Below are 23,917 nucleotides of genomic sequence, written 5' to 3'. Positions count from 1 at the left end.
CAAGTGTATTTAACGTGTGTCATGACTAAACAGCCATCAATGTTTACATAGGCAGAAGTCTTCCTACAAAAGCATGTTTTGTGTGAGATTAATACATCGTTGTTACATAGATCCTATGAGATTCTAGATCATAATTTGTAGGTTTGTTGCTCCCAGATAAATTTCGAACTCATAAGACATTCTTTTCTTGTTCTCTGTACAAACAGTTGGTGGGCTAAATTTCAATAATATTTCAATAACAAGAACATTTTTATATTCATATCAATATTATATTTAAATAATAATAATACTACATTTAGTAAATGTTAAATTTACTTAATTTTATTTTAAATAATAAGCATTAATCTTTATCAAATACCAAATAGTTATTAAATATTATTTTTTATTTATTTTTATTGGCTATTTTAATTATTTACATTTCAAATGTTATCGCCCTTCCCAGTTTCCCCTCCACAAGCTCCCTTTCCCCTCCCACCTACCCCTGCCTCTATGAGGGTGCTCCCCCACCTGCCTCATAGCTCTAGCATTCCCCTATCCCGCCCGGGTCATCAAGCCTCCACAAGAACAAGGGGCTCCCCTACCAGTGATGCCAAATAAGACAGTCCTCTGCTACATATCCATCTGGAGCCATGAGTACCCCCTGTGTACTCTTTGGTTGGTGGTTTAGTCCCTGGGAGCTCTGGGGACTCTGGTTAGTTGATATTGTTGTTCTTCCTATGGGGTTGCAATCCCCTTCACCTGCTCTAGTCCTTGCTCTAACTTCTCCATTGGGGTCCCTGCACTCAATCCAATGTTTGGCTGTGTGCATTTGCATTTGTATTGGTCCATCTGGCTTTGGCAAAGCATCTCAGGGGACAGCTATACTCTTGTCAGTAAGCACTTCTTGGCATCAGCAATAGTGTCTGGGTTTGGTGTCAGCAGATGGGATGGATCCCTAGGTGGGGCAATCTCTGGATAGCCTTTCTTTCAGTTTCTGCTCTACTCTTTGTCCCTGCATTTCCTTGTGACAGGAGGAATTCTGGATTAATATTTTTTGAGGTATTTCACCTAATGTCCTCCCTGTTGGGTACTGGGAACCTCTTGGGTCCCTGGCATCTAAGAAAAAGAGGGGGGGGGGCAGTTCAGATATAGGAGAAGATGGGGGAGAAGTACAGAGGGTCAGGAATTTGAAAGTAGATGTGCAGCAGTGGGGGGGAGGGGGGAGTTGGGGGTAGCTATATTATTATATTTGTAACAAATTTCAATTATAATAATACTTTCAAATGCAAGTATAAAACCCTTAAGATTCCAGTTATTTTATCCACAGGCACCCAGGCATGGTTCCATCCTGTCACTTGGAGGATTTAAGAATAAACTAACTATGTTACAATACAATACACAGAAGGTCAAAAGCAGAGCTGATTTTTGCTGATTAAGATTTAATACACTTAAAGCCCATCATGGTGGCCCAGGACGGTAATCTCAGTAATTGAGATGTAAAGGTAGACTAATTTCTGTGAGAACATTGCCATTCTGGTTAACATTAGTAAGTTTCATGCCATCCAGGACTACATAGCAGGACTACATATTTTTGGAGATATATGCAAATCATTTGGGACAGTTTCAAAAACATTTTTAAAAGGTTAGTATAATTACACGTTTGTGGAAATTCATGTGATCATTCAGTAAAATACTATTCTTTTACCTAAATGTGTTATTAGAAAGGTTCTATCATAGATTAAATATAGGCTAGGGGCTTCCTAAACACTGTGTTTATACTGCCAAAAATCTAGTTCATGAACTCTGTTATTAATGAGTCAACTTATTCACTCCACCATCTACCCATCTATTCATCCATCAGCTCAATAGCTATCAAAGACTCCCAATGCAAGTTAATAATGAGATGGAAATATTGCATGCCCCAATTTAAGCATCATGTTTTAACCCATAAATACATATTTATTAATCAAAACTTAAAAAATCATATTGGATGGCATAAATATGCTTGGTATGATGATTAGCTTGTTTGATTAATGTCTATGTGCATCAAGCTATTGTACCATATTAATTTGTAAAACTAAAATTATTAAAAATGCATACTTAAAAATAAATTTATGGTAATTTAATTCAAGATATATTCATTTTATTACATATCACACCAACCCCAGTAGATTCTGTGTGACAAAAAATGTTCCACAGACTGAGGTGTTTGACTCTGAAGGGGAGGAAGTCTCCTGGGAAGGCTGTGAAACTCTCTAGTTGGAGGATAATTCTGAGCCATAGTTCTCAAAAGCAGTTTACTATAAATTTCCTCTTTTCCTCTTTTACAAGGTGATCCTAACAGCCTGGTCTATAATCCATTCTTTGAGTGGACTCACTGACTGCAAACTCTTTTTTAAGAACTACAACACATAAGCCCTCTTTCTTCCCCCCTGTTCCCCCATCTATTCCTTCCCACTTCCCTGTTCTGGAATTCCCCTATACTGCTGCCCTGAGTTTTTCCAGAACCAGGGGCCACTCCTCCATTCTGCTAGGACATCATTTAATATGTGGATTATGTCTTGGGTATTCAAAGTTTCTAGGCTAATATCCACTTATCAGTGAGTGCATACCATGATTAATCTTTTGAGACTGGGTTGCCTCACTTAGTATGATGTTCTCCAGCTCCATCCATTTGTCTAAGAATTTCATGAATTCATTGTTTCTAATGACTGAATAGTACTCCATTGTGTAAATATACCACATTTTTGGGACTTTTGGGGAGTGGGGAGCCAGAAAAGGGGAAATCATTTGAAATGCAAATAAAGAATATATCGAATAAAAAAATACAAAAAAAAAGAACTACAATGCTTTGCCTCATAGTCATTTACATAATTACAACCTTCCAACAACATGCAGGTTTATATGGCTGTGCGTATGTAGATGAGGGTGGCTCTGACACTGTGGTATGAAAGCATTGATTAAGTCAAGAAGTTTTTACAAGGTAAAAGCTAAATGTTAGGTAAAGATCACTCACAAAAACTCAGTAAGATCCAGGGGGTATAAGAAACTTCAAACTCTTTTTAAAGGTTTGCTGTTAATTGCAAGCCACTCTGTATTCTAATCACAAAGATTGATGGTATCTGTAAGTTGATCCTCTAAATCTATTACATGGGAAACATTGTACCCAATTGATTTTGCATTTCCTTGTGCCAAATGGTTATGATAATCGTGACTGCCTCACTGGCTACATCATGTGAAATGGTAATACCAACTCTTGGTGTATAAAAATCCTTACTTTAGAGCTCCTAAATACACTCAGATTCAAGTCGCCTCTGTGGTTGTTTCTGTTTGTCACCTCTGAACCTGTTTCTCTCCTGAAATCCAAAGTCCTCCCTCGGATCTGAATCCTCCCAGCTGGGACCAGCCACTGCAATTACATGTGGGTGTCTTGAAAACAGTAGTTATATTTTATGGATAGCTGACTGTTTGCCAAACACTTGTAGGGATTAATGAGTTTTATGCAGTAATTAGCAGTGTGGAAATGTTGCCAAATATGTATTTTGAGAATTAAGTAGTAAATGTTTTACCCCAAATGCCAAAAATAGAACATCCAATGAACCTCTGCTAAGCAAACAGATGGATGATAGCATTTATTATTTGTTTTGTTGTTTGTTTGTTTTAAACACCTAATTGACTGTATACATGTTAGGGAGCAGCCATGGGTCTCCTCATTGCTTTTTCCACAAAAGGAAAAGAATGCCATCACTTGTCTCTGAAAGACTTTTCCTGGGAGTGAAAAGAGGCAGTGAAAGAGGCAGCTACTGAAACTGTTCTTTGGGTTCATGCAGTCTGAACATAGATATACTCTCTCTCTCTCTGTCTCTGTTTCTGTCTCTGTCTCTTTCTCTCTCCATCTCTCTCATACATGCACATACCACATACATACCACACATACATACCACATACACACACACACACACACACACACACACACATATAAAGTGGCTATCAATTTGAGAGTGAGGGACATGGGAGGAAGTAGAGGCAGGGTACCTGGGAAAGGCTGGAGGAAAAAAGAGGAAAGAAGAGAGTGGTATAATTCAACCATAACTTAAAATATATTACAAAAAATTTAACATAACAAGCTAGTATGAAGTTTCTAATTGATTCCAGAACATCCTCACCTAAAAAGTCAAAGTGAATTTAAAAGGTAGTTAGTGATAAAAAGGCTTCAAAAAGCCTATTGTCCCATAACCTTTCTCTGGATTGAGCCTCCAGCTCCGTGACATCCTCCACTGCCAGTCTTAGATGTTGGACGCTCCCTTCTATGCCCACTTCCAAGTTCCCTTGGAAATCTCTGGCAAGATTAAATTGAACCTTCTGGGGAAACATCAGCAACACAAAAACCAAGACCAAAATCAAAACCAAAACCAAAATCAAACAGAAAGGAATTAAAAGAATAGCCCGCACAAAGGACCTCCCCTACTTGTGAATCAGGAGAATCAATACACAAAATTGGTTACTTCACGTTATCTAAAGCAACATACAGATTCTGGATGGTCACCAACAAAGTTCCCAATGGCATTCTTCATAGAACTAGGAAAGATTACAACGCTCATGAAGATTCGAGATACCCAAAGCAATCTGAGCAAAGAGAGATATTCTGACAGTATTTTAATACTACCTGATCTTAGAGATGTGTTAACAGATCCACCATGATAAGGTATGGAAACAAATAGGCACAGTGGGATGGAATACAGAATTCAGAAATGGAGGCAAGCAGTTACAGGCACTTGGGATTTTATGAAGGTACCAAGCTTTCAGAGGAAAAAAAATGGTCTCTTCTGCAAATACTGCTAGTTCATCTAAATATCCACATGGAAAAGAGTGAGACTTATTCTCATTTTCTTACCTAACATAAAATTCAATTAAAAATAGATCAAAGAGTGTAATGTAAGACTCAATAGTTTGAAATTACCAGGGTATAAATACAGGTGAATTCATTGTAAAGGACCCAATAGTCCAGGAAAGAGTGGTACTAACCACTGACAAATGGGGTTGAATGAAGTTCAAGCTCCCACATTGCAGGACAGACAATAAACGACAAAGAGACAAGCACAGAATTGCTGATGTTCCTTGCCACCTAGGTACCTTGGACTATTCTGCTTTTACGGGACAGAGGCAAAGATGTTCAGGGCCATGCAGATCGAGGTAGGGCATCTGGAATTTGTACAGAGGGTAGGAAAAGGGAAATATGAATATTTTCCATTTTTATTGATTTTTTTCCAATATCTGACCTTTTTACTATTTGTTTTCTGACTTTTCACTCCTCATTGGACTCTGAATTCCCTCACTCAGAACCGTTAAACTGGACCTGAAGTATGTTGTTGACTTGGGGGAAGTCTCCCTTAATATGGAATTCATTCACATTCTGGAAGATATAAGTTTATATAACTTGGCTAGTTTCTATTTTTATTTTTTTCTCATTTTTATTGGATATTTTCTTTATCTACATTTCAAATGTTTGCCCCTTTCCAGGTCTCCTGTTTGGAAACCCCCTATCTCATCCCGCCCCCTCTATGAGGGTGCCCCCTCATTTGTCTTTCTGCCCTGGCATTCCCCTACATTGGGGCATTGAACACCCTCAGGCCCAAGTGCCTCTCCTCTCACTGATGTCAAACAAGGCCATCCTCTACCATGGGTCCCTCCACGTGTACTCTCTGGTTGGTAGTCCAGTCCCCAAGAGCTCCAGGGTGGGGGGGGGCATCTAGAAAATTCTACACTGCATCTACAGTAGCATCTAATAGGTTATTTTCAATTACCTACAATAAGAAATAAAGAGATATGGGATATGTTCATATTTCGATAAATGAAGCTATTAAAGGGGCACAATTTACAGAAGAAACAACATTGCATAACATTTGGTGAGAAACCACATTCAATAGCACTTTATTGCTATAATCTGAAATAAACACAGAGGACCTGACATGAAAGAAACCAAGCTAAAATCCAAGCAAGGCTTTCCCAGGGCACTTTTAAATTAGTGCAACGCTTTTAGTAAACGTTAAAAAATGGATGTGAACTCAACAAAATGAACAGCACAGAAAAATAAACTGACTTTTCATTTCCTGATACATTCGCATGGTAGATCAAAGCTATTAATGAATAAGTAATCTGAATTTTAAGTCATGTTACATAAACTATTGTAAATATTCAAAGGTTCTTCATAGCAATGGCTATGTGTTTGAGAAGTAAAACATACCTTACCTTTCTTTAGTTTGGAGATCCTTTTTTATTAGTGCTTCAAATTTCTTAATCTCATTGGCCACGTCCTTTAAAGAAAATTCACCATCAGTTCTCTGCCTTGAAAAGCCATTGAGAAACTTCATCATGCTCAATCAGTTTTAAAGGGTGACTCATAGTACTAATTCAAAATAATTGTCAAGATAAGAAAAGCTGAAATACTTTTATAATTGTAATTCGTTCTTTTAGATAAGGCTACCCTAAAGCAATATAGAAATTGTCTCACCCAAATCACTTATTTCATGATTCTTTCCTGTTATTTTAAAAGTGTGTGTGTGTGTGTGTGTGTAGACAACCTCCAGTCACACTTCTTTCTTCAATCTTGTTTTATTTGGGGTCTCTTGTTCTCTACTAAGAATTATACTGTCTGTCCCATCTCAAAACACGTGTACAGGATTACAGACACAGATACTTGCTTGGCTTATTGCTGCAGCTAGTTTAACCATAGAACATCTCTGCAGAAGGAAGAGTCTCATTTTAATAGTACACCAAAGGATGCTAATGCAATCAACACCGATCAGAGTCCATGTTTTTAAAATATAAATGTGTTTGTGATGAATGTTTTGAACATTTCCCACGCAACCTAACTTACTCCATAACCTTTTTCTCTAAATAATTTCAGCTCATGCTTATGTTGTACAGATCCTTATTAATAAATCTAAAATCCAGGGAAATTTAGTTGCTAAATACAAAAATGGAGGTAGAAAAATATGTGGATAATATGCTTTAAAATCCAAATCTAAAATATTTTATTAGAGTTTCATAAATGATACACAGATCAATACAAAATACCGTGGGTTTAGGGGTGACAGATCTAAGCCAATGTCTTCTTAACCAGAACCCATCTACTACAGTAAGATAAGTCAACATCTAGATTTCAGTTTCTTTTACATTTATAAAGGAAGAAGTTACATATCTTGAGCGATGTTGAATTGATGCTAATTTTTGTTACCTTTCTTAGGTCAACAAAGAATAGAAGCAATCAGAAATTATCATCACAACATAGTATTAATTTCCCATGGCATAATTAGATTTTATCCTATTGGAATGTTGATACTCGGTGTGGTCTAGTAAAATATATCTCCTGTGAAGTGCATTTTAATTTAAAATGTTTTAACAGCAGTAAGTCAATTAACATTTCTGGAATTCATAAGAAGCCACGCTGCGTGGTAAAGACTGCCAACACTTACCTAATTTCATAGACTTCCTGTAAACACAGGAGTCCAAGTAGAAACCCCAACATTGGGAATTTTATCTCCCTGGGCTAAAGTTATATCCTGATACTGAGCAAACAGGAGTTTTGAAAAGAAAATAACCTTTGGAAGGTGTCTCTTGCATATTGTAGAGAGAGAGAGATAGAAGGCATTCTCTAGTAAGAGAAAAAAACAAGAAACTTACCTCTGCCTCCTTTTTCTTTTTCATCAGTTTTTGAGCCTCAATAGCTTTCAAAGTCCGGTTGGATTCAGGCTTGGGGATCTGTATAATGGCAGCCTGGATTTTGGCCATTATCTCATTTTGTCGTCTTCTGTTTAAGCGTTGCTAAAGTATACACATTAATTATTCATTCAGTTTGTCAAAATAATAAGAATGTAACATAGATACACACATACAAATATGTAAGTTATCTGTTGAAAATTTCAGAACTTAGCGATTAACAAGTGTACAAGGTGTCACAATTGCGTAGTATTCAAAAGACATTGGCATCATTTACATTGAAATTATTATACTAAACACAACATTGATATGCTAAAATTTTGACTAAATAATGTATGCATTGTCATTATGTGCATTGGTACAAGAATAGTCAGGAGTTTTAAATACAAAAATATTATACTTCTTTACCAATGCCACTTTCATGGTCAGCCCAAATATGAGAATTCTTTCTCTCAGGAAGCCCCCAAAGACTCTACAGACCCAACAGCTGCCAATAGGAAAGTCAACTTCTCCAAACCAATCTACCTACACATGAGTTCAGGGGCAACCCCAACTACTGACCTGACACCAAAATATTAAGCAATGTTGGATTATCTCTTAAGACAGGCAATATTTATTTTAAGAACAATATAAACAGAATGATGTGATTGAAAGAGAAATGTCTAAAATATACATTATTAAATATTTTAAAACTAAATATCTTATGAAAATGATACATGTCTTTACTACTAAAGCATTGTATTGGAATTGAATTCCTTAATTTCTACATCTAAGGAAAATTAAATTTATGATTAAAATGCAGAAGATGTTTTAAATTTTCTATTTCACTTTCAAAAAATGTGAATTCCTATTTCATTGCTGTTTGTTTATTTCATGTGGATTTTTATCTCATTGTCCTATGTTTATTTTCTTTTTCTTAAGAAAATGGGTCCCAGCTCTTAACTGCAACTTAGACATTGCACTTAGAGTGTCCTGTCTCTGCTATGCAGAAACATTGAGGAATGAGGCTGTCCTTAAGGCTTTCTGCAGTTTGTCTCTTGAATGTGTCCTCCCTTCCCCACAAGAAGCTCACTCCATCCAGGATGTATTAGCTTCTTAACATACTAATCAATTTAGAAAGCAAGTTTCAAATATCACAGAGAGCAATAATTCTATTGCCCATAGTTAGCACACTGTGCATCCAGCAGCAGCGACGTACACACAGCAATAGCTAAGACAGTGAAGATAAGATGCTTCACACCCTTGGAGAGGGGAGCAATCAGAGAGGTAACCCCCTACAACAAATGGAGCAGGATATAGAGACCCGGGCATTGCAGAGAATGAGACAGAACGGGGCATGGGGGAGGCGTTCCTCCTGTCTTCCACAGGGATATAAGGGTTGAGGTCTTTTGGCCAGTAAGGTAGCTAGTAGCAAATTCTTTCCCAAGGGAACTGAGGACAAATTTCATCCAGTGAAAGAAATTTGCCCCATTACGTAGTTGATAGCTCTTAGTCACGGGTGCAACAAAAGCGCGCTTGAACCAAGACCAGAAGAGGGAGGGTCCAGACAGGCAAAGCCAAGCCATTCATTACAACATGCAATCTATCCAGGGAGGGTCCGTGAGGCAAAGCCAAGTCATGCACCTCGCCAGGCAATCTAACCGCCCTGCTGCTTATGCAATGTGTGCTTACTACAGGTAGAAATGAACCACCAGGTGTACTAGGTACTAATAAATTTTCAGGAAGAAAAAGAAAAAAACGATCTGTGGAACCTTTTCGATATTAAAGTGTCTTTGCTCTTCCTCAAGTTTTTGAATTTTTTCGAACTTCTCAAAATGCATTCGGGCAAGATCTTCTTTCATTTGTTTACACTTTTCTTGAAACCTGCATGTAACCCGCATCAGATTGAAATCGGTTTGGCGTGGTATCAGGTTTTTAAGTCTCTAGATGAAGAAAGCATTTCAAAGGTTCTGGTTACTGGAGACTAAAAAAAGGTAGGCTGGCATTGCAATCATACACGTTTTGTATTGGATACAAAATGTATACACATTATAACTGTCGATAATTAAAATAAACTGTCATTCATGTTAATCACTAATTAAATCTTTAATTGTGGGTGGACAGCAAAAATAATATTTATATTCCTTCTTACAAAATGATGTCATACATATTTACATTTTGCCTGCTCTTGATTTCCTCCATTTTTCCTTAATCAAAGACCTCTTTACTTTTGGTCCTCATACAACATCCGCTTCTTAATAGGAGTATAATACTTAATATTTAAACTCCTATTCCTCACCCAACCACTGCTTGACTCTTATTTCCATGTTTCTTGAGAAACTACTCTGTGCTCTCTTCTTTTCTTTAAATCACTATGATATATATATATATATATATATATATATATATATATATATATATATATATCACTCTACAGAAACATTTTTTCCTTCTTAGCAGGCAAAAATGAAGTCCTTGGAGGCTTTCACAGTGTCATCTTTGTGAAAGCACTTGGGATAAAATCAGAACTCAGTAAATGTCTATCCAATGTATAACTGACTCTGGAAGCCCTTACAGCTCATTTTATATTGTTTTCACTAAGCTACACAAGAGCCCAGTGTCATAGCAGGCAGAAAAAGAAATCATCCTCATCTATACAGCTGGGAGAAGTGAGGGGAAGTTTCTCAGTGATTGACTTGAGCCAACCAAGCTGGAACATGGAAGCAGAATCCAGCACTGGGTTGCTTAGCTTTACATCTGATCTGCCTACCCATGATTTCTCAGTTCACTTTGCTACCAGACTAATATAGGTATCGAACTAAAAATAGAGCAGTTTGAAATTGGAGTTAGCAAACTAAAGAGTGAAAACAATTCATCAAAACACATTCTTTTTCTGGATATTTACAATGATGAAGTATCTTTCTAGGCATTAGAGGCGCCCAAATCTTAAGCACGCATGGCAAATCGATGCGGAACAGGTAGCGCCAGGAGATTAAGACAAAGACTCCACTCATTACAAGGGAGAATCTATGAGATCTGGGTAGACAGCAGAGATGGGAAAGATGTTTGGGAAGGAGTAGAGATGAGACTGGGATGTTTGTTTGGAAGAAAGGGCAAGTGTCATCTAGACATAGTCAAGGACACCCTGTCAATAAACATGAAAGAAATTGCTTTCGCGTTGAGCAGTACAAAGAAGTAATGTTGAGACTGTTTGGTGAATGACTGCGGAGTTTGCTCTCAGATGGGGATACAATGTACATAAAGCTGAAGAAGTTTGTGCTGAAGAGTCCTAAGGTCTAGCAGAAGGCCTGATACTCAGGAGATGTTCCAGCAGGTAGCTGCACTGGCCCCTGAGGAAATCTTAGGCAACATAGTAGCAGGAAAACATGGAAAGAAAAAGAACAGGCATCAAAATTAATGGTATGTAGGTTATATTTAGATATAGACTAGGCAGGTTATATTTACAGATAGTTTATGAGATTATTTATTGGAGAATAAAAGGTATGCTGACATTGTCACAGATAATTTGGGAGATAATCTATGGGAGAGTAAATGGCATGCTGACCTTGTAATCATACCCATTTTGTATTAAATATAAAATGTATACACATCACCACTGTTGATACTTAAAATAAATTAAAAACTGTCATTCATGCTAATCACTAAAATCTTTAATTGTGTGTATATAGCAAATTAATGAAAAAGGGCATGCGTTTAGAAAAGAGGAAGGGGCTATGCTGGACAGTTTGGAGTGAGGGGAAAAGAAGGGAGTAATGATGTAATTATATTTTGTCTCAAAAGTAAAAGAAAAAAAGTTCTGGGGAAAAGGAACAGATTTGGAGAAACTGTAGTGTGACTAGGAAACAGGGAGATGGCAAGGGTAGATGAACAAGTTAAAGACATTAGCATAAAATAACACCCGGAATGGATAGTAACAGAAATAGCCTCAATGTAGCATCCCCAAGACTGCAATCTCCAAGCCAGTCCGCAGCAACACCAGCTTTCCCGTGCGAACGCCTGTTGGGTCTCTCTCTGTACCTACCTCTCGAAAAGCCTCACTTTTGAGGGTCTGAAGCCTCAAGTTTGTCTGGGGTTGCATGGTTTGTATCTCTAATCCGGTCAGCCCTGTTTTCTTCTTTTTCTGAAGAGCAATGTACAACTGATATAGAAGTTTGGTTGCTGCCCCGGGCTTCTCTGTGATGATGCTTTGAGCCACATTCTGATCAAACTGCACGCCCAGCAGGTGAAGCGTTGGTTGCAAGCGGGAGAAGTTATTAAGTTTGGCAGTTGAACCCCTAAAGGCAATAATATGTTCATAATTGTACATTAACGTGGAATGAAAACCGAACATGCAATGTCAGAAGTACTATTAAGATATAATACTGTGAATTATCCCAACTGCCCATAAATGTTGCTTCTTTTTTCTTAAAGGACTCAGTAATGAAAATGCACAGGGACATTTTTCTCATTGTCTATGTTTATCTAAACTTTATTTTTTTGAAACAATTTAAAATTTATTAATTTTATATGGTTCATGCTGTAAATTGACAATAAAATTTGGTATAGGAAATAAGTACAAAAACAGACAAGTATATGCTGCTCAGTGAATAAAAGAACATAGTTCTGAAAACTAAATTTTGTTCTAAAGGCAAAATTGCAAAACAAATTTCCATTTCATTAAGTTATCATTTATTATTTATCAGGAACTCTCAATATTATTTAACTGAATGATATTAGTTATGGAAATCATTCTGTTACCCTTCAATATGTAGTTTATGGTAATTCTTTGATGTGAAAAAAATGTATAATTTGAAATGTTATTATTTTTAATTATTTAATTTCAACATAACCTCCGACTTTAAGAAACCAATGAATTCTTTAACTGTCTCCATCAATTAATATTCTACTAAATAACCATATTACTAAGGATATACCTCTTTATTAAGCTTAATTAGTTTCAAATGTTATTGATATATGGGGCTAGAGAGCTAGCTTAAGGTACTTGCTGCACTTCCAGAGAACATGGGTTTGATTCTCCCTGCACACACATCAGCTCACAGCTCTCTCTCTATCCAGTTTCAGGGTATCTGCATGCTACTATTTGACCTTCATAGACACTAGGCATTCATGTGGTGCTCATACATACATTCAGGAGAAACCTCATGCACAAAAAGGAACTAAATGAAAATCCCTGAAGTATTAAAAAAAATGAACAAGATGTTGTTATTACTTTTTGGTGTTCATAGTTAGTGAGAAACATATTTGAATAAAAGGCAATAAAAATTAGATGTTGCTTCAGAGATCTCAAGAAGTCTATAACTCTTAGTGATTAAAAGAGACATTCAGTTCATTTTAAACTGTTGGGACTATGATCAATTCAGATCCATAAACCAGTTTCAGGCTTTGGCCTGGATTCTCTCAACATTTTAAAAAAGATTTATTTATTTTATATACGTGAGTATACTCTTGCTCTCTTCAGACACACTAAAGGAGGGTACTGGATCTCATTACAGTTGATTTTGAGCTACCACGTGGCTGCTGGGAATTGAACTCAGGACCTCTGGAAGAGCAGTCAGTGCTCTTAATGGCTGAGTTATCTCTCCAGCCTTGGCCTGGATTCTTATCTTTCAAAATTTAAATCCACTCTTTAATACAAAACCCATTCTGAGTATACTTGAATGTAATCAAAGTGCACACCTAAAGTTCTTCCTCTGAATTGAAAGTTGCTACATATTGAGTGTGGAATAAAAGTGTGCAGAGGGTCTCTTGTATGTCACCCACCATGTATATTTCAAGAGATGGTTAGCAGTGTTATTTACCCAAGCTTAGATTTGGTCATATGTTGGCTGCCATGTTTATGGACATCATAAGTCAGAAGGGAGAATAGAAAGGCAGTCATGAATCAAGCTTTTGAAAGCTTGTAGCCCTTAGCCTTACAGTCAAAAGAGCTGCGTTCCTCTTCTCACTTGTACTACTTGGCTTCCTGAACAGAGAGCTTGTCACTATTATAGTCTGGCTTCCAGAGTGATTTTCAGATGGCATTAATGAACTAGACCAACTATCAAAGGTAGAACAAGATATAATAGATATTGTAAATTCCCAACTAGGCAAACTTTGAAGAACACAACTTGAGGAATCTCAGGAAATCCCTGATTGTTAAGGCAGGCCTGTGCACAGTCAGCACAGTAGGATAATCAGCTCTTGTTTTTGGAAACAGAAAAACAGCTGGGACGTCTTTGCTCTGGAGACGAGCATATGATGTCAATGATGACCTCTGAGGGAATAAGGATAGTGCACTGGGAAATGTTTTCTTGCCCTCTCCTTACCGTCTTTGTTTGCTAAGGGACTTAGGTCTCCGCTCCTGCTTGCCACCAGCTCACAGAGCACACCTTCTCTCAGCAAAAGAAATGCTACCCTCTGGAAGAAAGATATTTCCTTATTCACTAATTTTATTTCTTTTTAACTGATCTGCTTTGGTGAAACTAACACTGTTTTAAAGTGAACGATCCTCTCAGAGTTAGACAAGTTATTCTTAAAATTAAGCCATTTTTAAGACATGTAACTTTATGTCATTAGCAGTGTATAAAGTACAACTTTCCATTCAGATTAGAATAAAAATATAAAAAGTATGAGGTGAGGATCGTATGCCTTATCTTAGGGTTTCTACTGCTCTGATCAAACTCCATGATCAAAAGAAACTTGGGGAGGAAAGGGTTTATTTTCATTTTAAACCCCCAAATAATTGTCCATCACTGAAGGGAGTCAGGGCAGGAACTCCAGTTGGGCAGGAACCTGGAGTAATGCAGTTTCCAGAGACAAGTGCTACTTCCTGCTGTGTTTTCCATGGCTTACTGGTTTAGAGCTGACACACGCCACTATCCACTGAGCATGGTTTCCAAGAACCCTGCATATGTCAAAATCTACTAAAATGTCAATACCACTGTCACATAATTTAAGTGAATACTCTTTTATAGTTTAAGTCTTCTCTAGATTATAGTGTAATTTCCTTGGATATTTTCAGCCCATGCTTAAATCCATGGATGAAGACTGTTGGTGTGGAACAATCACTATGCACCTGAAATACTGATAGTGCATTAAAAATGAGATTGGAATAGTTCTTTAAAATTTCTATGGCTAATCAGGTATAGATTTTGACATTGATTTCTTGATTATAGAAATGATATTGTGAATTCACAGTGGGTGAGGGAACATGGCTTTGAGTACAATTTTAAGGATATATGCAATTTACTTGAAGCGTGTCCTAGGTTACTTTGGTTGCTATGATAAAAATTGTGACCAAAGCAACCTGGGGAGGAACGTGTTTGTTTGCCTTACACTTTTCAATCATAGGACATCATTGAGGAAGTCAAGATAGGAACATGAAGATAAGAACTGGAGTGTGCTGCTTAGTACTGCCTTGCTCGCTAGGAAATGCTTGGCTTGCTTGTTTTTATTAGCCAGGTGTCCAAAGGTGGAACCAGCTACAGTGGGCTTGGACCTCCTGCACATCAATCAATAATAATAATAATAATGTTCCCTGACATGTTCACAAGCCAATCTTATGGAAGTAATCCTTTAAGTAAAGTTCTTGCTTCCCAGGTGACTCTATGTCAAGTTGACAAAAAAAAAAAAAAAAAAAAAAAAAAGCTAACAAGAAGCTAACTTTTGTTAAACCATTTTCCAGTAATTTTGAATACCTGGGTTTTGTCATTATTCTAATAAAAACTGACATGAACAAATAATTCCAACCATATTATAAGGAAAAGTGTCACCAATGTATCATTGGAACAGAGAGAAAACAAGAACTAAAAGAGTAAGATGTTTCAAGAAGGATGGAAGTTTAGATGGATCTTAAGAGGTTTTTCAAAGTGATAGTGAAAGAGAAATAATATGCAAAGATTCATGTCTGGGTTTGAATGCGGATTCCCATAGCTCACACATGGGATTGCTTGGTCCCCGGTTGTTAGAACTATTTGGAATGGAATTTTGAGGTTTGGAGTTTTTGGAGGAGGTTTGCCACTGAGGATGGGCTTTGAAGTTTCAAAAGCCCACACCGTTCCTATTCCTACTTATTGCTTCTCTCTCTTCTCTCTCTTCTCTCTCTCTCTCTCTCTCTCTCTCTCTCTCTCTCTCTCTCTCCTCTATCCTCTTACCTCTGTGCCTCATTCCCGTGGATCAAAATGTAAAATCTCAGTTACTGCTCCAGTGCCAGGCCTTCCTGCCTGCTGTCATTCATGTTCTCTGTCAGGCCGTAAGGATCATACATTCTAACCCTCCAGAGAAATTCTGTGAGCCCAGTAAATTCTTAAGTTGCCTCGGTCATGGTGTCTCTTTATAGCAAACAGAAGAGTAATTAAGACAGTACAGGATAAAACGTGTGTGTGTGTGTGTGTGTGTGTGTGTGTGTGTTTGTGTGTGTGTGTACCAGACAAGTTTTAGTTAGAGTGCTAATAGTGGGTAAGATGCTTGAAATGTGCACCAATTACTGAAATTTCAGTAAACCTGCATTTAGACCTATTAGATCCTCAAGAGGTAAAATAAAATAATAGTAATAGTAATAATAGTAATAATAAATAATATAATAATAATAATAATAATAAATAACAGGGCATCCCTGACTTAAAGGAGTTTGATTATGCAATGTTAGAAACACAAAGAAACTGGCACCAAGGAGAACTGTACAGAAACATGCAACTGGGAAATATGAGTTTTTAATGTCCAAAAAACAATAAACTGAAGTATTCTAAATCTGGTTACATGCAAGTAACCTCAGAGTAGTCTCTGTGTTTGAGAGTATCTGAGAGCCAGAATGTGAAAACAAAACAAAACAGTGTTTGTTACCTGCCCTGCAAATCTTACACCTGGGAGCCCAATCAAGCATCTATTAGTGGTTGTAAAGGTTGTAACAAAGGGACACAGGACTAGCAGGTCAGGCAGAGGAATCAGCCAAGGAAAGCTGTGAAAAAGCTGTACACCAGGCCATGAGGGAATGTGTGTGTATGTGTGTGTGTGTGTGTGTGTGTGTGTGTGAGAGAGAGAGAGAGAGAGAGAGAGAGAGAGAGAGAGAGAGAGAGAGAGAGAATCTCAGTGCTCCTTCTAATCCTCAGGATGGAAGATTTGTGACACAGCATGTTTTGTATAGATTAAAATATCCCTGTGTCCTAGAAGCTTCAGAAACAAGCTGGAAAGAAAAACTATGAAAGACTTTAATAGTATGAAAATACATTTACAATCTATAGCTTCAACTGTGTCATAGAAACTTTCCAAAACTACGAAAGACTTTAATAGTATGAAAATACATTTACAATCTATGTAAATGTATGCTTCTACTGTGTCATAGAATCTTTCCTGTGCAGCTTGTATAGTTTATATTCATGTAGAAATGAATCACTTAAGAGGATGCATCATACACTATTTGGCCCAGGGCAATTTTATCATAGGAATCTTTGCATGGAAAGTGTCAGGTTAAAAGTGATTTGTGCTAAGAACGGGAGGAGAGACAGGTGAAGAAGTGGTTGCCGGGAAAGCATGAGAAGGTGAGTTTTACTCTTAGAATTCAAGTGAAAAAGCTGAGAGTGCCCCGCGCTTGTAATTCTAGGGCGGGGAGAATGCAGACAGGAAGAATCCCAGTGCTCAGCAGCCAAGCACTCCAGCCTACTTGCTGAGACCCAGCCCAATGAGAGATGCCATCTCAAACAAACAAACACAATCAGTGTGGACTGTTCCTGAGGAGTGGGGGGGAAATTGAGATTGTCCTGAGGCCTTACACACATACACACACACACACACAGACACACACACACACACACACCCTTAATGAGGAAAGAACTTGAGCCTCAGGGGAAATTTACTACTATTATTCTGTTAAATGGGCATAGCAATACAATGACTCCTAGTGACATTTCCACCACCATTGACCAGTCTATTACTTAACCCTCATCAGAGAAGGCTTTTTTCTTCATGCTGTAGAGAGAAACTTATACAGATATCTACAGATAGACAATATGAAAAGAGTAATATCCCATGGTGCACTCAGCCTCACACTCACTGTACCACACCCTGTCCTTCAACGTTCAGGGATCCATGCATGTAGAGTGGGAGAACCAGAGAGTGTGGACAATGCCAAGGCAATGAAGATACTGAGAGCTTTTACATATGAAATCACTGAGACATAGACGACAAAACAAGACCTGTGTCAAGCAAGAGAAAATGCAAGTACAGAGAGGGGGGATTGGGCACAAAGTCCCACTTTAACAAGAAGCTATTTGTGGATGCTGAGAGAGTTTAATCAGTTTGCTTCAGTGGAGGGACACAGGCTGGATGGAATATTCCAGGGCAGGCCTTATGCGCCACAGTAAGTGGCTAACACAAAATGGATGCAATGTTCTTCCTTTTTAGGAGGGAGAAAGAATACAAAGTTGGGTTGGTATGTCAGAATCTGGCAGAAGTTAGGTGGAGAAAGAATATTATATATATATATATATATATATATATATATATATATATATATATATATATATATATACATAATATATATGTACACATAATATATATGTACATATATATTTATACATAGCTTTTTAATAAAAATAACTTACTGCTTGCTCTCTATAAGAATAGATATTTTCTGCCCTTTTACCCCATTAATATCCACACCTTCCCCCCCTACTTCAAAGGCAGTCTCCAAATACAGTAGTTATAAAATCCAGCAATCAACAAGGAAGGCATCGTCTGAAGCCCCTCAGAAAAGATCCTATGTTCCAAACCTACCACCAACTAAACTGCCTGACAGTGCTGTGAAAAAACTTTTCTCCTTGTGGCTTTGTCATTATTTGATCTGCCCTAAGCCTTAAAGATTGTCCATTGGATAAAGCCAAGTTTCAAGAATATTAGTACAAAGTAGTCAGTAGCTCATGTTCAAGATTCCAGTGGCCTGTCTTGGTGCTATCAGCTGCTCCAAACAAGCGCCTTCTCAAAACCAGAGAGATCTAGGAATAGGATGCGTGTTGAAGAGTCGAAAGCTCTTGTAGTTTCTGGGCATCAATCTTTAAGTCAACATAGATGTGTGCGAGAGTATGGGTTCCTGAAAACATTTCAGGCTTCAAGACACATCATGCCTTTAGCCAGGTTAAGGTACTAATACTACCACAAAAAGTAGTGAGAAGAAAGAACTAGAACTTTCCAAAGCAAAATGTGTTTCAACACTTTCACAGAATCACTCAGCAAATGACAACTTGTCACAATGTGCACTAGTTGATAACTAAGCTGTCAGGTAGAGGTTACAGGTACTAAATCCAGCAAGGAAGAGAGACTTTCCAGAATTCATCCCAGTAAGTCATCAAGGAAACAAAGAGCAGCTGAAATTGCCTCCACAGCAGTTAGCAACAGCAGCCAAAGATGTAGAAATCAGAGTTCACAGACGTGGTGCTTTGAATGAGATCTTCCTCATTAGTCTTGGGTGTTTGAATACCTGGTCCTCAGTTGGTGGCTCTTTGCAGAGGATTAAGAGATCCAGCCACTGGGATCCAGCTTTGAGGTTTCAAAAGACTTACTCTATTTTGAGTAGAGACATTAGGTCTCCCTGCTCCTAGCTTGTGGATCAAGATGTTAGCTCTCAGCTGCTACTCTAGAGCCATGCCTGCTGCAGTGCTCCCCATGGTGATAATGAAGGATGCATCCACCTGGAATCATAATCCTAAAATAAACTCTTTTAAAAGTTGCCTCAACCATGGTGCTTTTTAGCAGCAATAGATAAGTAACTAAACAGCACATTATATTATTTTCCATGTCTAATAATAATTCTCACACATGCAGACAAACAAATAAGTATTATCCATACATAAGAAAAAGACACAGTGGAGGCTCTCTGACGAAGCCTGCAAAAGACTTTAGAATGGATAAAGAGGGCTTATGGGACTTTCGGGGAGGGGGGATCCAGGAAAGGGAAAAATCACTTGAAATGTAAATAAATAATATATAGAATAAAAAAATTTCAAAAGCTAAAAGAAACAATTTTTAATTAAAATTGAATTTTTAATTCAATTTTAGAATGAGGCAAAAGCCTCAGCCATAAAGAAATAAATACTGTAAAAATAAGAACCAATTATAATATCAGAGTTTGGAATTACTACTCAAAGTTGCCCAACTAGTGAGGTTAATGGAAATCAAGACTCAAGAGTTATGCTGGAATGAAATGTTCACCACAAGAATTCAACTACAGGTTTAAGTGGACAGAAAAAAAGAATAAAACCTCAAACCAGCTGAAATTATTCAGGAATAAAACAATAAGAAAAGAAATAAGCACAATTTCAAAATACCAAACCCACAAGTAATCAAAAAACAATTAAGTTGGAATGAAACCAAATGGGAAAAAAAGTGCCTCAAGAATAGACATCATAACAAAGTTATAATTTAAATTACACAATAGGAAAAGTATTTACAAATCATCTATTGGACAGGAAACTTATCTTAGAATTTAAAAATAACAGAAAAATAAAAATACAAGCTGATTTGAGAACATACAATATCAAAGTAGACATGACATTAATCAATGAGGATGAATGGATGACTAATAAGCAGATGGGAAGATATTTAACATCATTAGAGACCAGAGAAATACAGTTGAAACTGATAATGCAGTACAGGTTCAGCCTGTTAAGGTGGCTAAAACTGGAGGGGAGGTAAAGAAGAACTGGGAGGAGAAAGGAGAGGAAACCATAATCAGAATATTTTGCATGAAAAAAGTCTGTTTTCAATACAAATAATATAATATGGAAAAGATAATCGCAAGTGTTCATAAGAATATAATGAAATTGAAACCTTCATATACTGCTACTGTAGATTGGAAAAGTGTGATTGCTTTAGAAAACAGCTTATGTATGCTTTCATATGTAGTAATTTATGATATATCATGTCATATATATATGTGTAATATATATATATATATATGTATATATATCACAGCAATGCCACTCCTAAGCACATAGTTAAGAGAAATAAGGATTCAAGAGACATAAGATCATGAGCACACACAATACAACATCCATGATAAATAGTAGCCCAAGTCTGAAAACTCACGTATTCACCTACTGAAAAACAAATTGTGTCATGTCACTTCCATGAATGTGAAAATTTCCACCAAGTAAATAATAATGAAAAGAAGGGTCATGAATGAGGATCAAAACTTTATCCTAAGTAGGAAAAGTCCAACGTATGTGCCCTTTTTCTGACATGGTGATCATACAAGTCTCGAATATATTTATTCAACACATAGTAAGCACCAGGTATAACAGTAAAGTGGGAAATTTAAGCTTTCAGGCACCATGGGCTCAGTATCACAAATAAGAAAGTATGCTAAATCCAAGCAAACTGGAACATAAACTTCCAAGAAGGGTTATAGCCTGAACTTCTACTTCAATATTATTCCTAAGACAAAACTGTGTGTCTTTAGTAATAGTTAAGCCCTATTGTATATTTTTAAAACAACAACAACAATAATAATAATTTATTTTTTTTTACTAAGGAAACTATATTACATTATGTTGCTTCTCCTTAATGAAGGAAGAATTAGGGCAGGAAAGATGGCTGAAATGTTATGAGTGTGTGCTACTCTTACACAATACTCTTTCAGGACCTGGGTTGGAGTCCCAGCACACAGAGGCAGGTCACAGCCATCTGTAACACCAGTCTCAGGGTGTTTGACACCTTCTTCTGCCTCCGTAAGCTTTGCATGCATGTAGTTCACAGACATTCAGACACTAATACACACTAATACTAATACACACAAAATAACAATCAATACAAATTACAAGGAAAAGAGAAGGGAAGGAGGAGGGAAAGGAAGAGGAGGAGGATGAGAAGGAGGAGGAGGAGGAGGAGGAGGAGGAGGAGGAAGAAGAAGAAGAAGAAGAAGAAGAAGAAGAAGAAGAAGAAGAAGAAGAAGAAGAAGAAGAAGAAGAAGAAGAAGAAGAAGAAGAAGAAGAAGAAGTAATTAACAAAGAGAAAGAAATCTAACTGAAGACTTCAGAGGTATGGACAGAATTAATATGTGACTTTCTTCAGAAGCAGTCTTGTTGCAAACACATTCATTCTCCTCTTTTGGATTCATGCAACAACAAAGGTCTAAATGCCAAAAGTATTGACTCTATTTTTTATTGAAGTATTGAGTAACTTTACTAACCTGCTTTCTGAAAATTCTGAAAAATCACTCTGAAGTTCAAACTTGAACAGAACTTCTCCAATTAAATAGCCATTAGAAAATGCCTTTGCAAATGACTTGGGACCTGAATTTTAAAACATTGAAATAAAAGAGTAAATACAATGTTATTTTGTGATGTATATAATCAAACCAGCATAAATACACATGACTGTATAATGTCTTGAATGTATTTATAGAAACCTCTTTAATAACCAAAGTAAAAGATTTAAAAATAAACATTAATATGCCCAAAGGTAAACCAGTAGTTGATAAAATTTTAAAGGAAGTAGAAAGTCATTTCTAATTACCATTAAACAAAACACAATACAGTTAATAAATAACCTTAGTATATAAACAACCATCGGGATATTCCATTAAACTATGTCCTCAATACTTTAGCTATGTCTCCAACCTACAGCGATGCACATTCTGTCCAATAGAAATGCAGTCTTGACTTTTTAAATATGCAGATTTAATTTTGACCTCTAAAGTAGTGGAGATTTTACTAAAATCATCTGTACGTTTAAAAACAATCCTTCTTGAACACAATGAGATCTTATTTCACCATGGCGCTGTTTATATGCAATGGAATGATGGTAACATTGCACAACAGAGAGTTCTCAATGGAAACAAAAACAACTAAGAAATAACCTTAAATGTGTTAAACATCTGTAGCAGTTATAACACAATGAAAACTACTAGAGGTTTTTATCTTTCCAAAGTCAGAATGGTTAAAACAACAACACAACTCACAACAAGTACTGGTGCTGGCTACGTCCACCAGGAAAAGCAAGCCCTGAGTCACTGTTGCGGAGACTGCAGACGGGGGCAGCACTATATAAGATGGCGTGGGGGGATCCTCGAATATCTAAGCATATGTCTACCGTATGACCCAGTACACCACTCCCTGGAGGAGTCCTGAAGGACTCCATATTCTATTCCACTGATCCTTGCACATCAGCCGTGTTCGTCCTCATGCTATCACAATGGGGGAGGAAATGGAGACTTCAGCTTATGAATGGATAATGTAAATGCGGTATACACACATAATATTCTATTTTCTGGTAGTGAGATCTGGAACCATAGGATGTTCAGGTAAGAGGATGGAACTGGAAGCTATTACATTGAGGTAAGCTGGACCAGAGAGACAGATATCACTTGTTCTCTCTTACTCTTTCCTTAAAAATGTCCTCAAGTGTGGGTGCAAAGAGGATGCTAATAAGGGAACGAGACTCACAGGCCCCACCACACTGCTGTAAGCATTTTCACATCTGACTCCAGAACACAGTTTTATATAAAGATTGATATTTGTTTCTCATAGTACTTAATATTCCGAATTTTTAGGGTGATTCAACTTGACAGTGCTTATTATTTAAGGCCATTTCATCAAAAGTGACAAGTTTTGTACTCATTAGTGGCCTTGAGTAAGCTTGCTCTTGAGAGACCAGCTTGACCCTTCTTTTACAGCTATTCATACAGAGCATGCTCATTCAAACTTAATGGATTGTCCTAATCAGTCATCCCTGTCCCTATGATATCCGTCCTTAAGGAGTTGACACCTTCTGGGGAACAAGTCATAATTCACAGTACATATTACCTCCATGAAATAAGCTTCTGTTTCCCAGTCAAGGTACCCAATGTCCTTACTTTAACATGGCAGCACTTGAACATCCAAGAACTGTGTGATCATTGGCATGACCTTTCATTAAATGTGTGCCATCTGATAGGATTCTTCAAGATCTAGAGCTAGTAATAGCTGGAAGGCTCTGTTCTCCACAGGACATAACTGTGCCATCATCTTCTCCTAACTGTTACTACTTTCTATGCCCCTGGAGGTCCCCCGATGCACATAAGAGCTATTTCCTGGTCTGACTCTCCTGCCAGTACTATCCTCATTGTGTCATTGTCTGGCTACCATCACTATTCTCAGGGGGTCATTCTCTCTGTATTGTCAATCACATCTTTGTTGCTGTTTTCCCCCTGTTCTCTTCTCTAAGTCATCCCTATCTTCTTAGAGTGCTAACTAGCCATTTGATCTAGAAC

At 37.3% G+C, this 23,917-nt stretch overlaps 1 protein-coding gene across 2 annotated transcripts in view; it reads right to left on the bottom strand.

The window, feature by feature from the left end:
- The window catches only part of LOC127666986 (sperm flagellar protein 2-like), a 48,597-nt gene that overhangs the window by 14,412 nt on the left and 10,268 nt on the right, over nt 1–23,917 (bottom strand). Inside the window, exons 2-6 of one of the 2 annotated variants that reach the window (XM_052159992.1) lie at nt 21,857–21,959; nt 11,720–11,972; nt 9,450–9,620; nt 7,663–7,803; nt 6,229–6,293 (exon numbers count right to left, since the gene is read on the bottom strand). In XM_052159992.1, coding sequence (XP_052015952.1) covers nt 6,229–6,293; nt 7,663–7,803; nt 9,450–9,620; nt 11,720–11,972; nt 21,857–21,959 — 733 coding nt within the window. The remainder of the gene's footprint in view (nt 1–6,228; nt 6,294–7,662; nt 7,804–9,449; nt 9,621–11,719; nt 11,973–21,856; nt 21,960–23,917) is intronic. The other variant, XM_052159993.1, reaches the window with a different exon arrangement.

Source organism: Apodemus sylvaticus, chromosome 16, assembly GCF_947179515.1.
Source record: "Apodemus sylvaticus chromosome 16, mApoSyl1.1, whole genome shotgun sequence".
Lineage (NCBI taxonomy): Eukaryota > Metazoa > Chordata > Mammalia > Rodentia > Muridae > Apodemus > Apodemus sylvaticus.
This window is presented reverse-complemented; position numbering and strand designations above follow the sequence as displayed.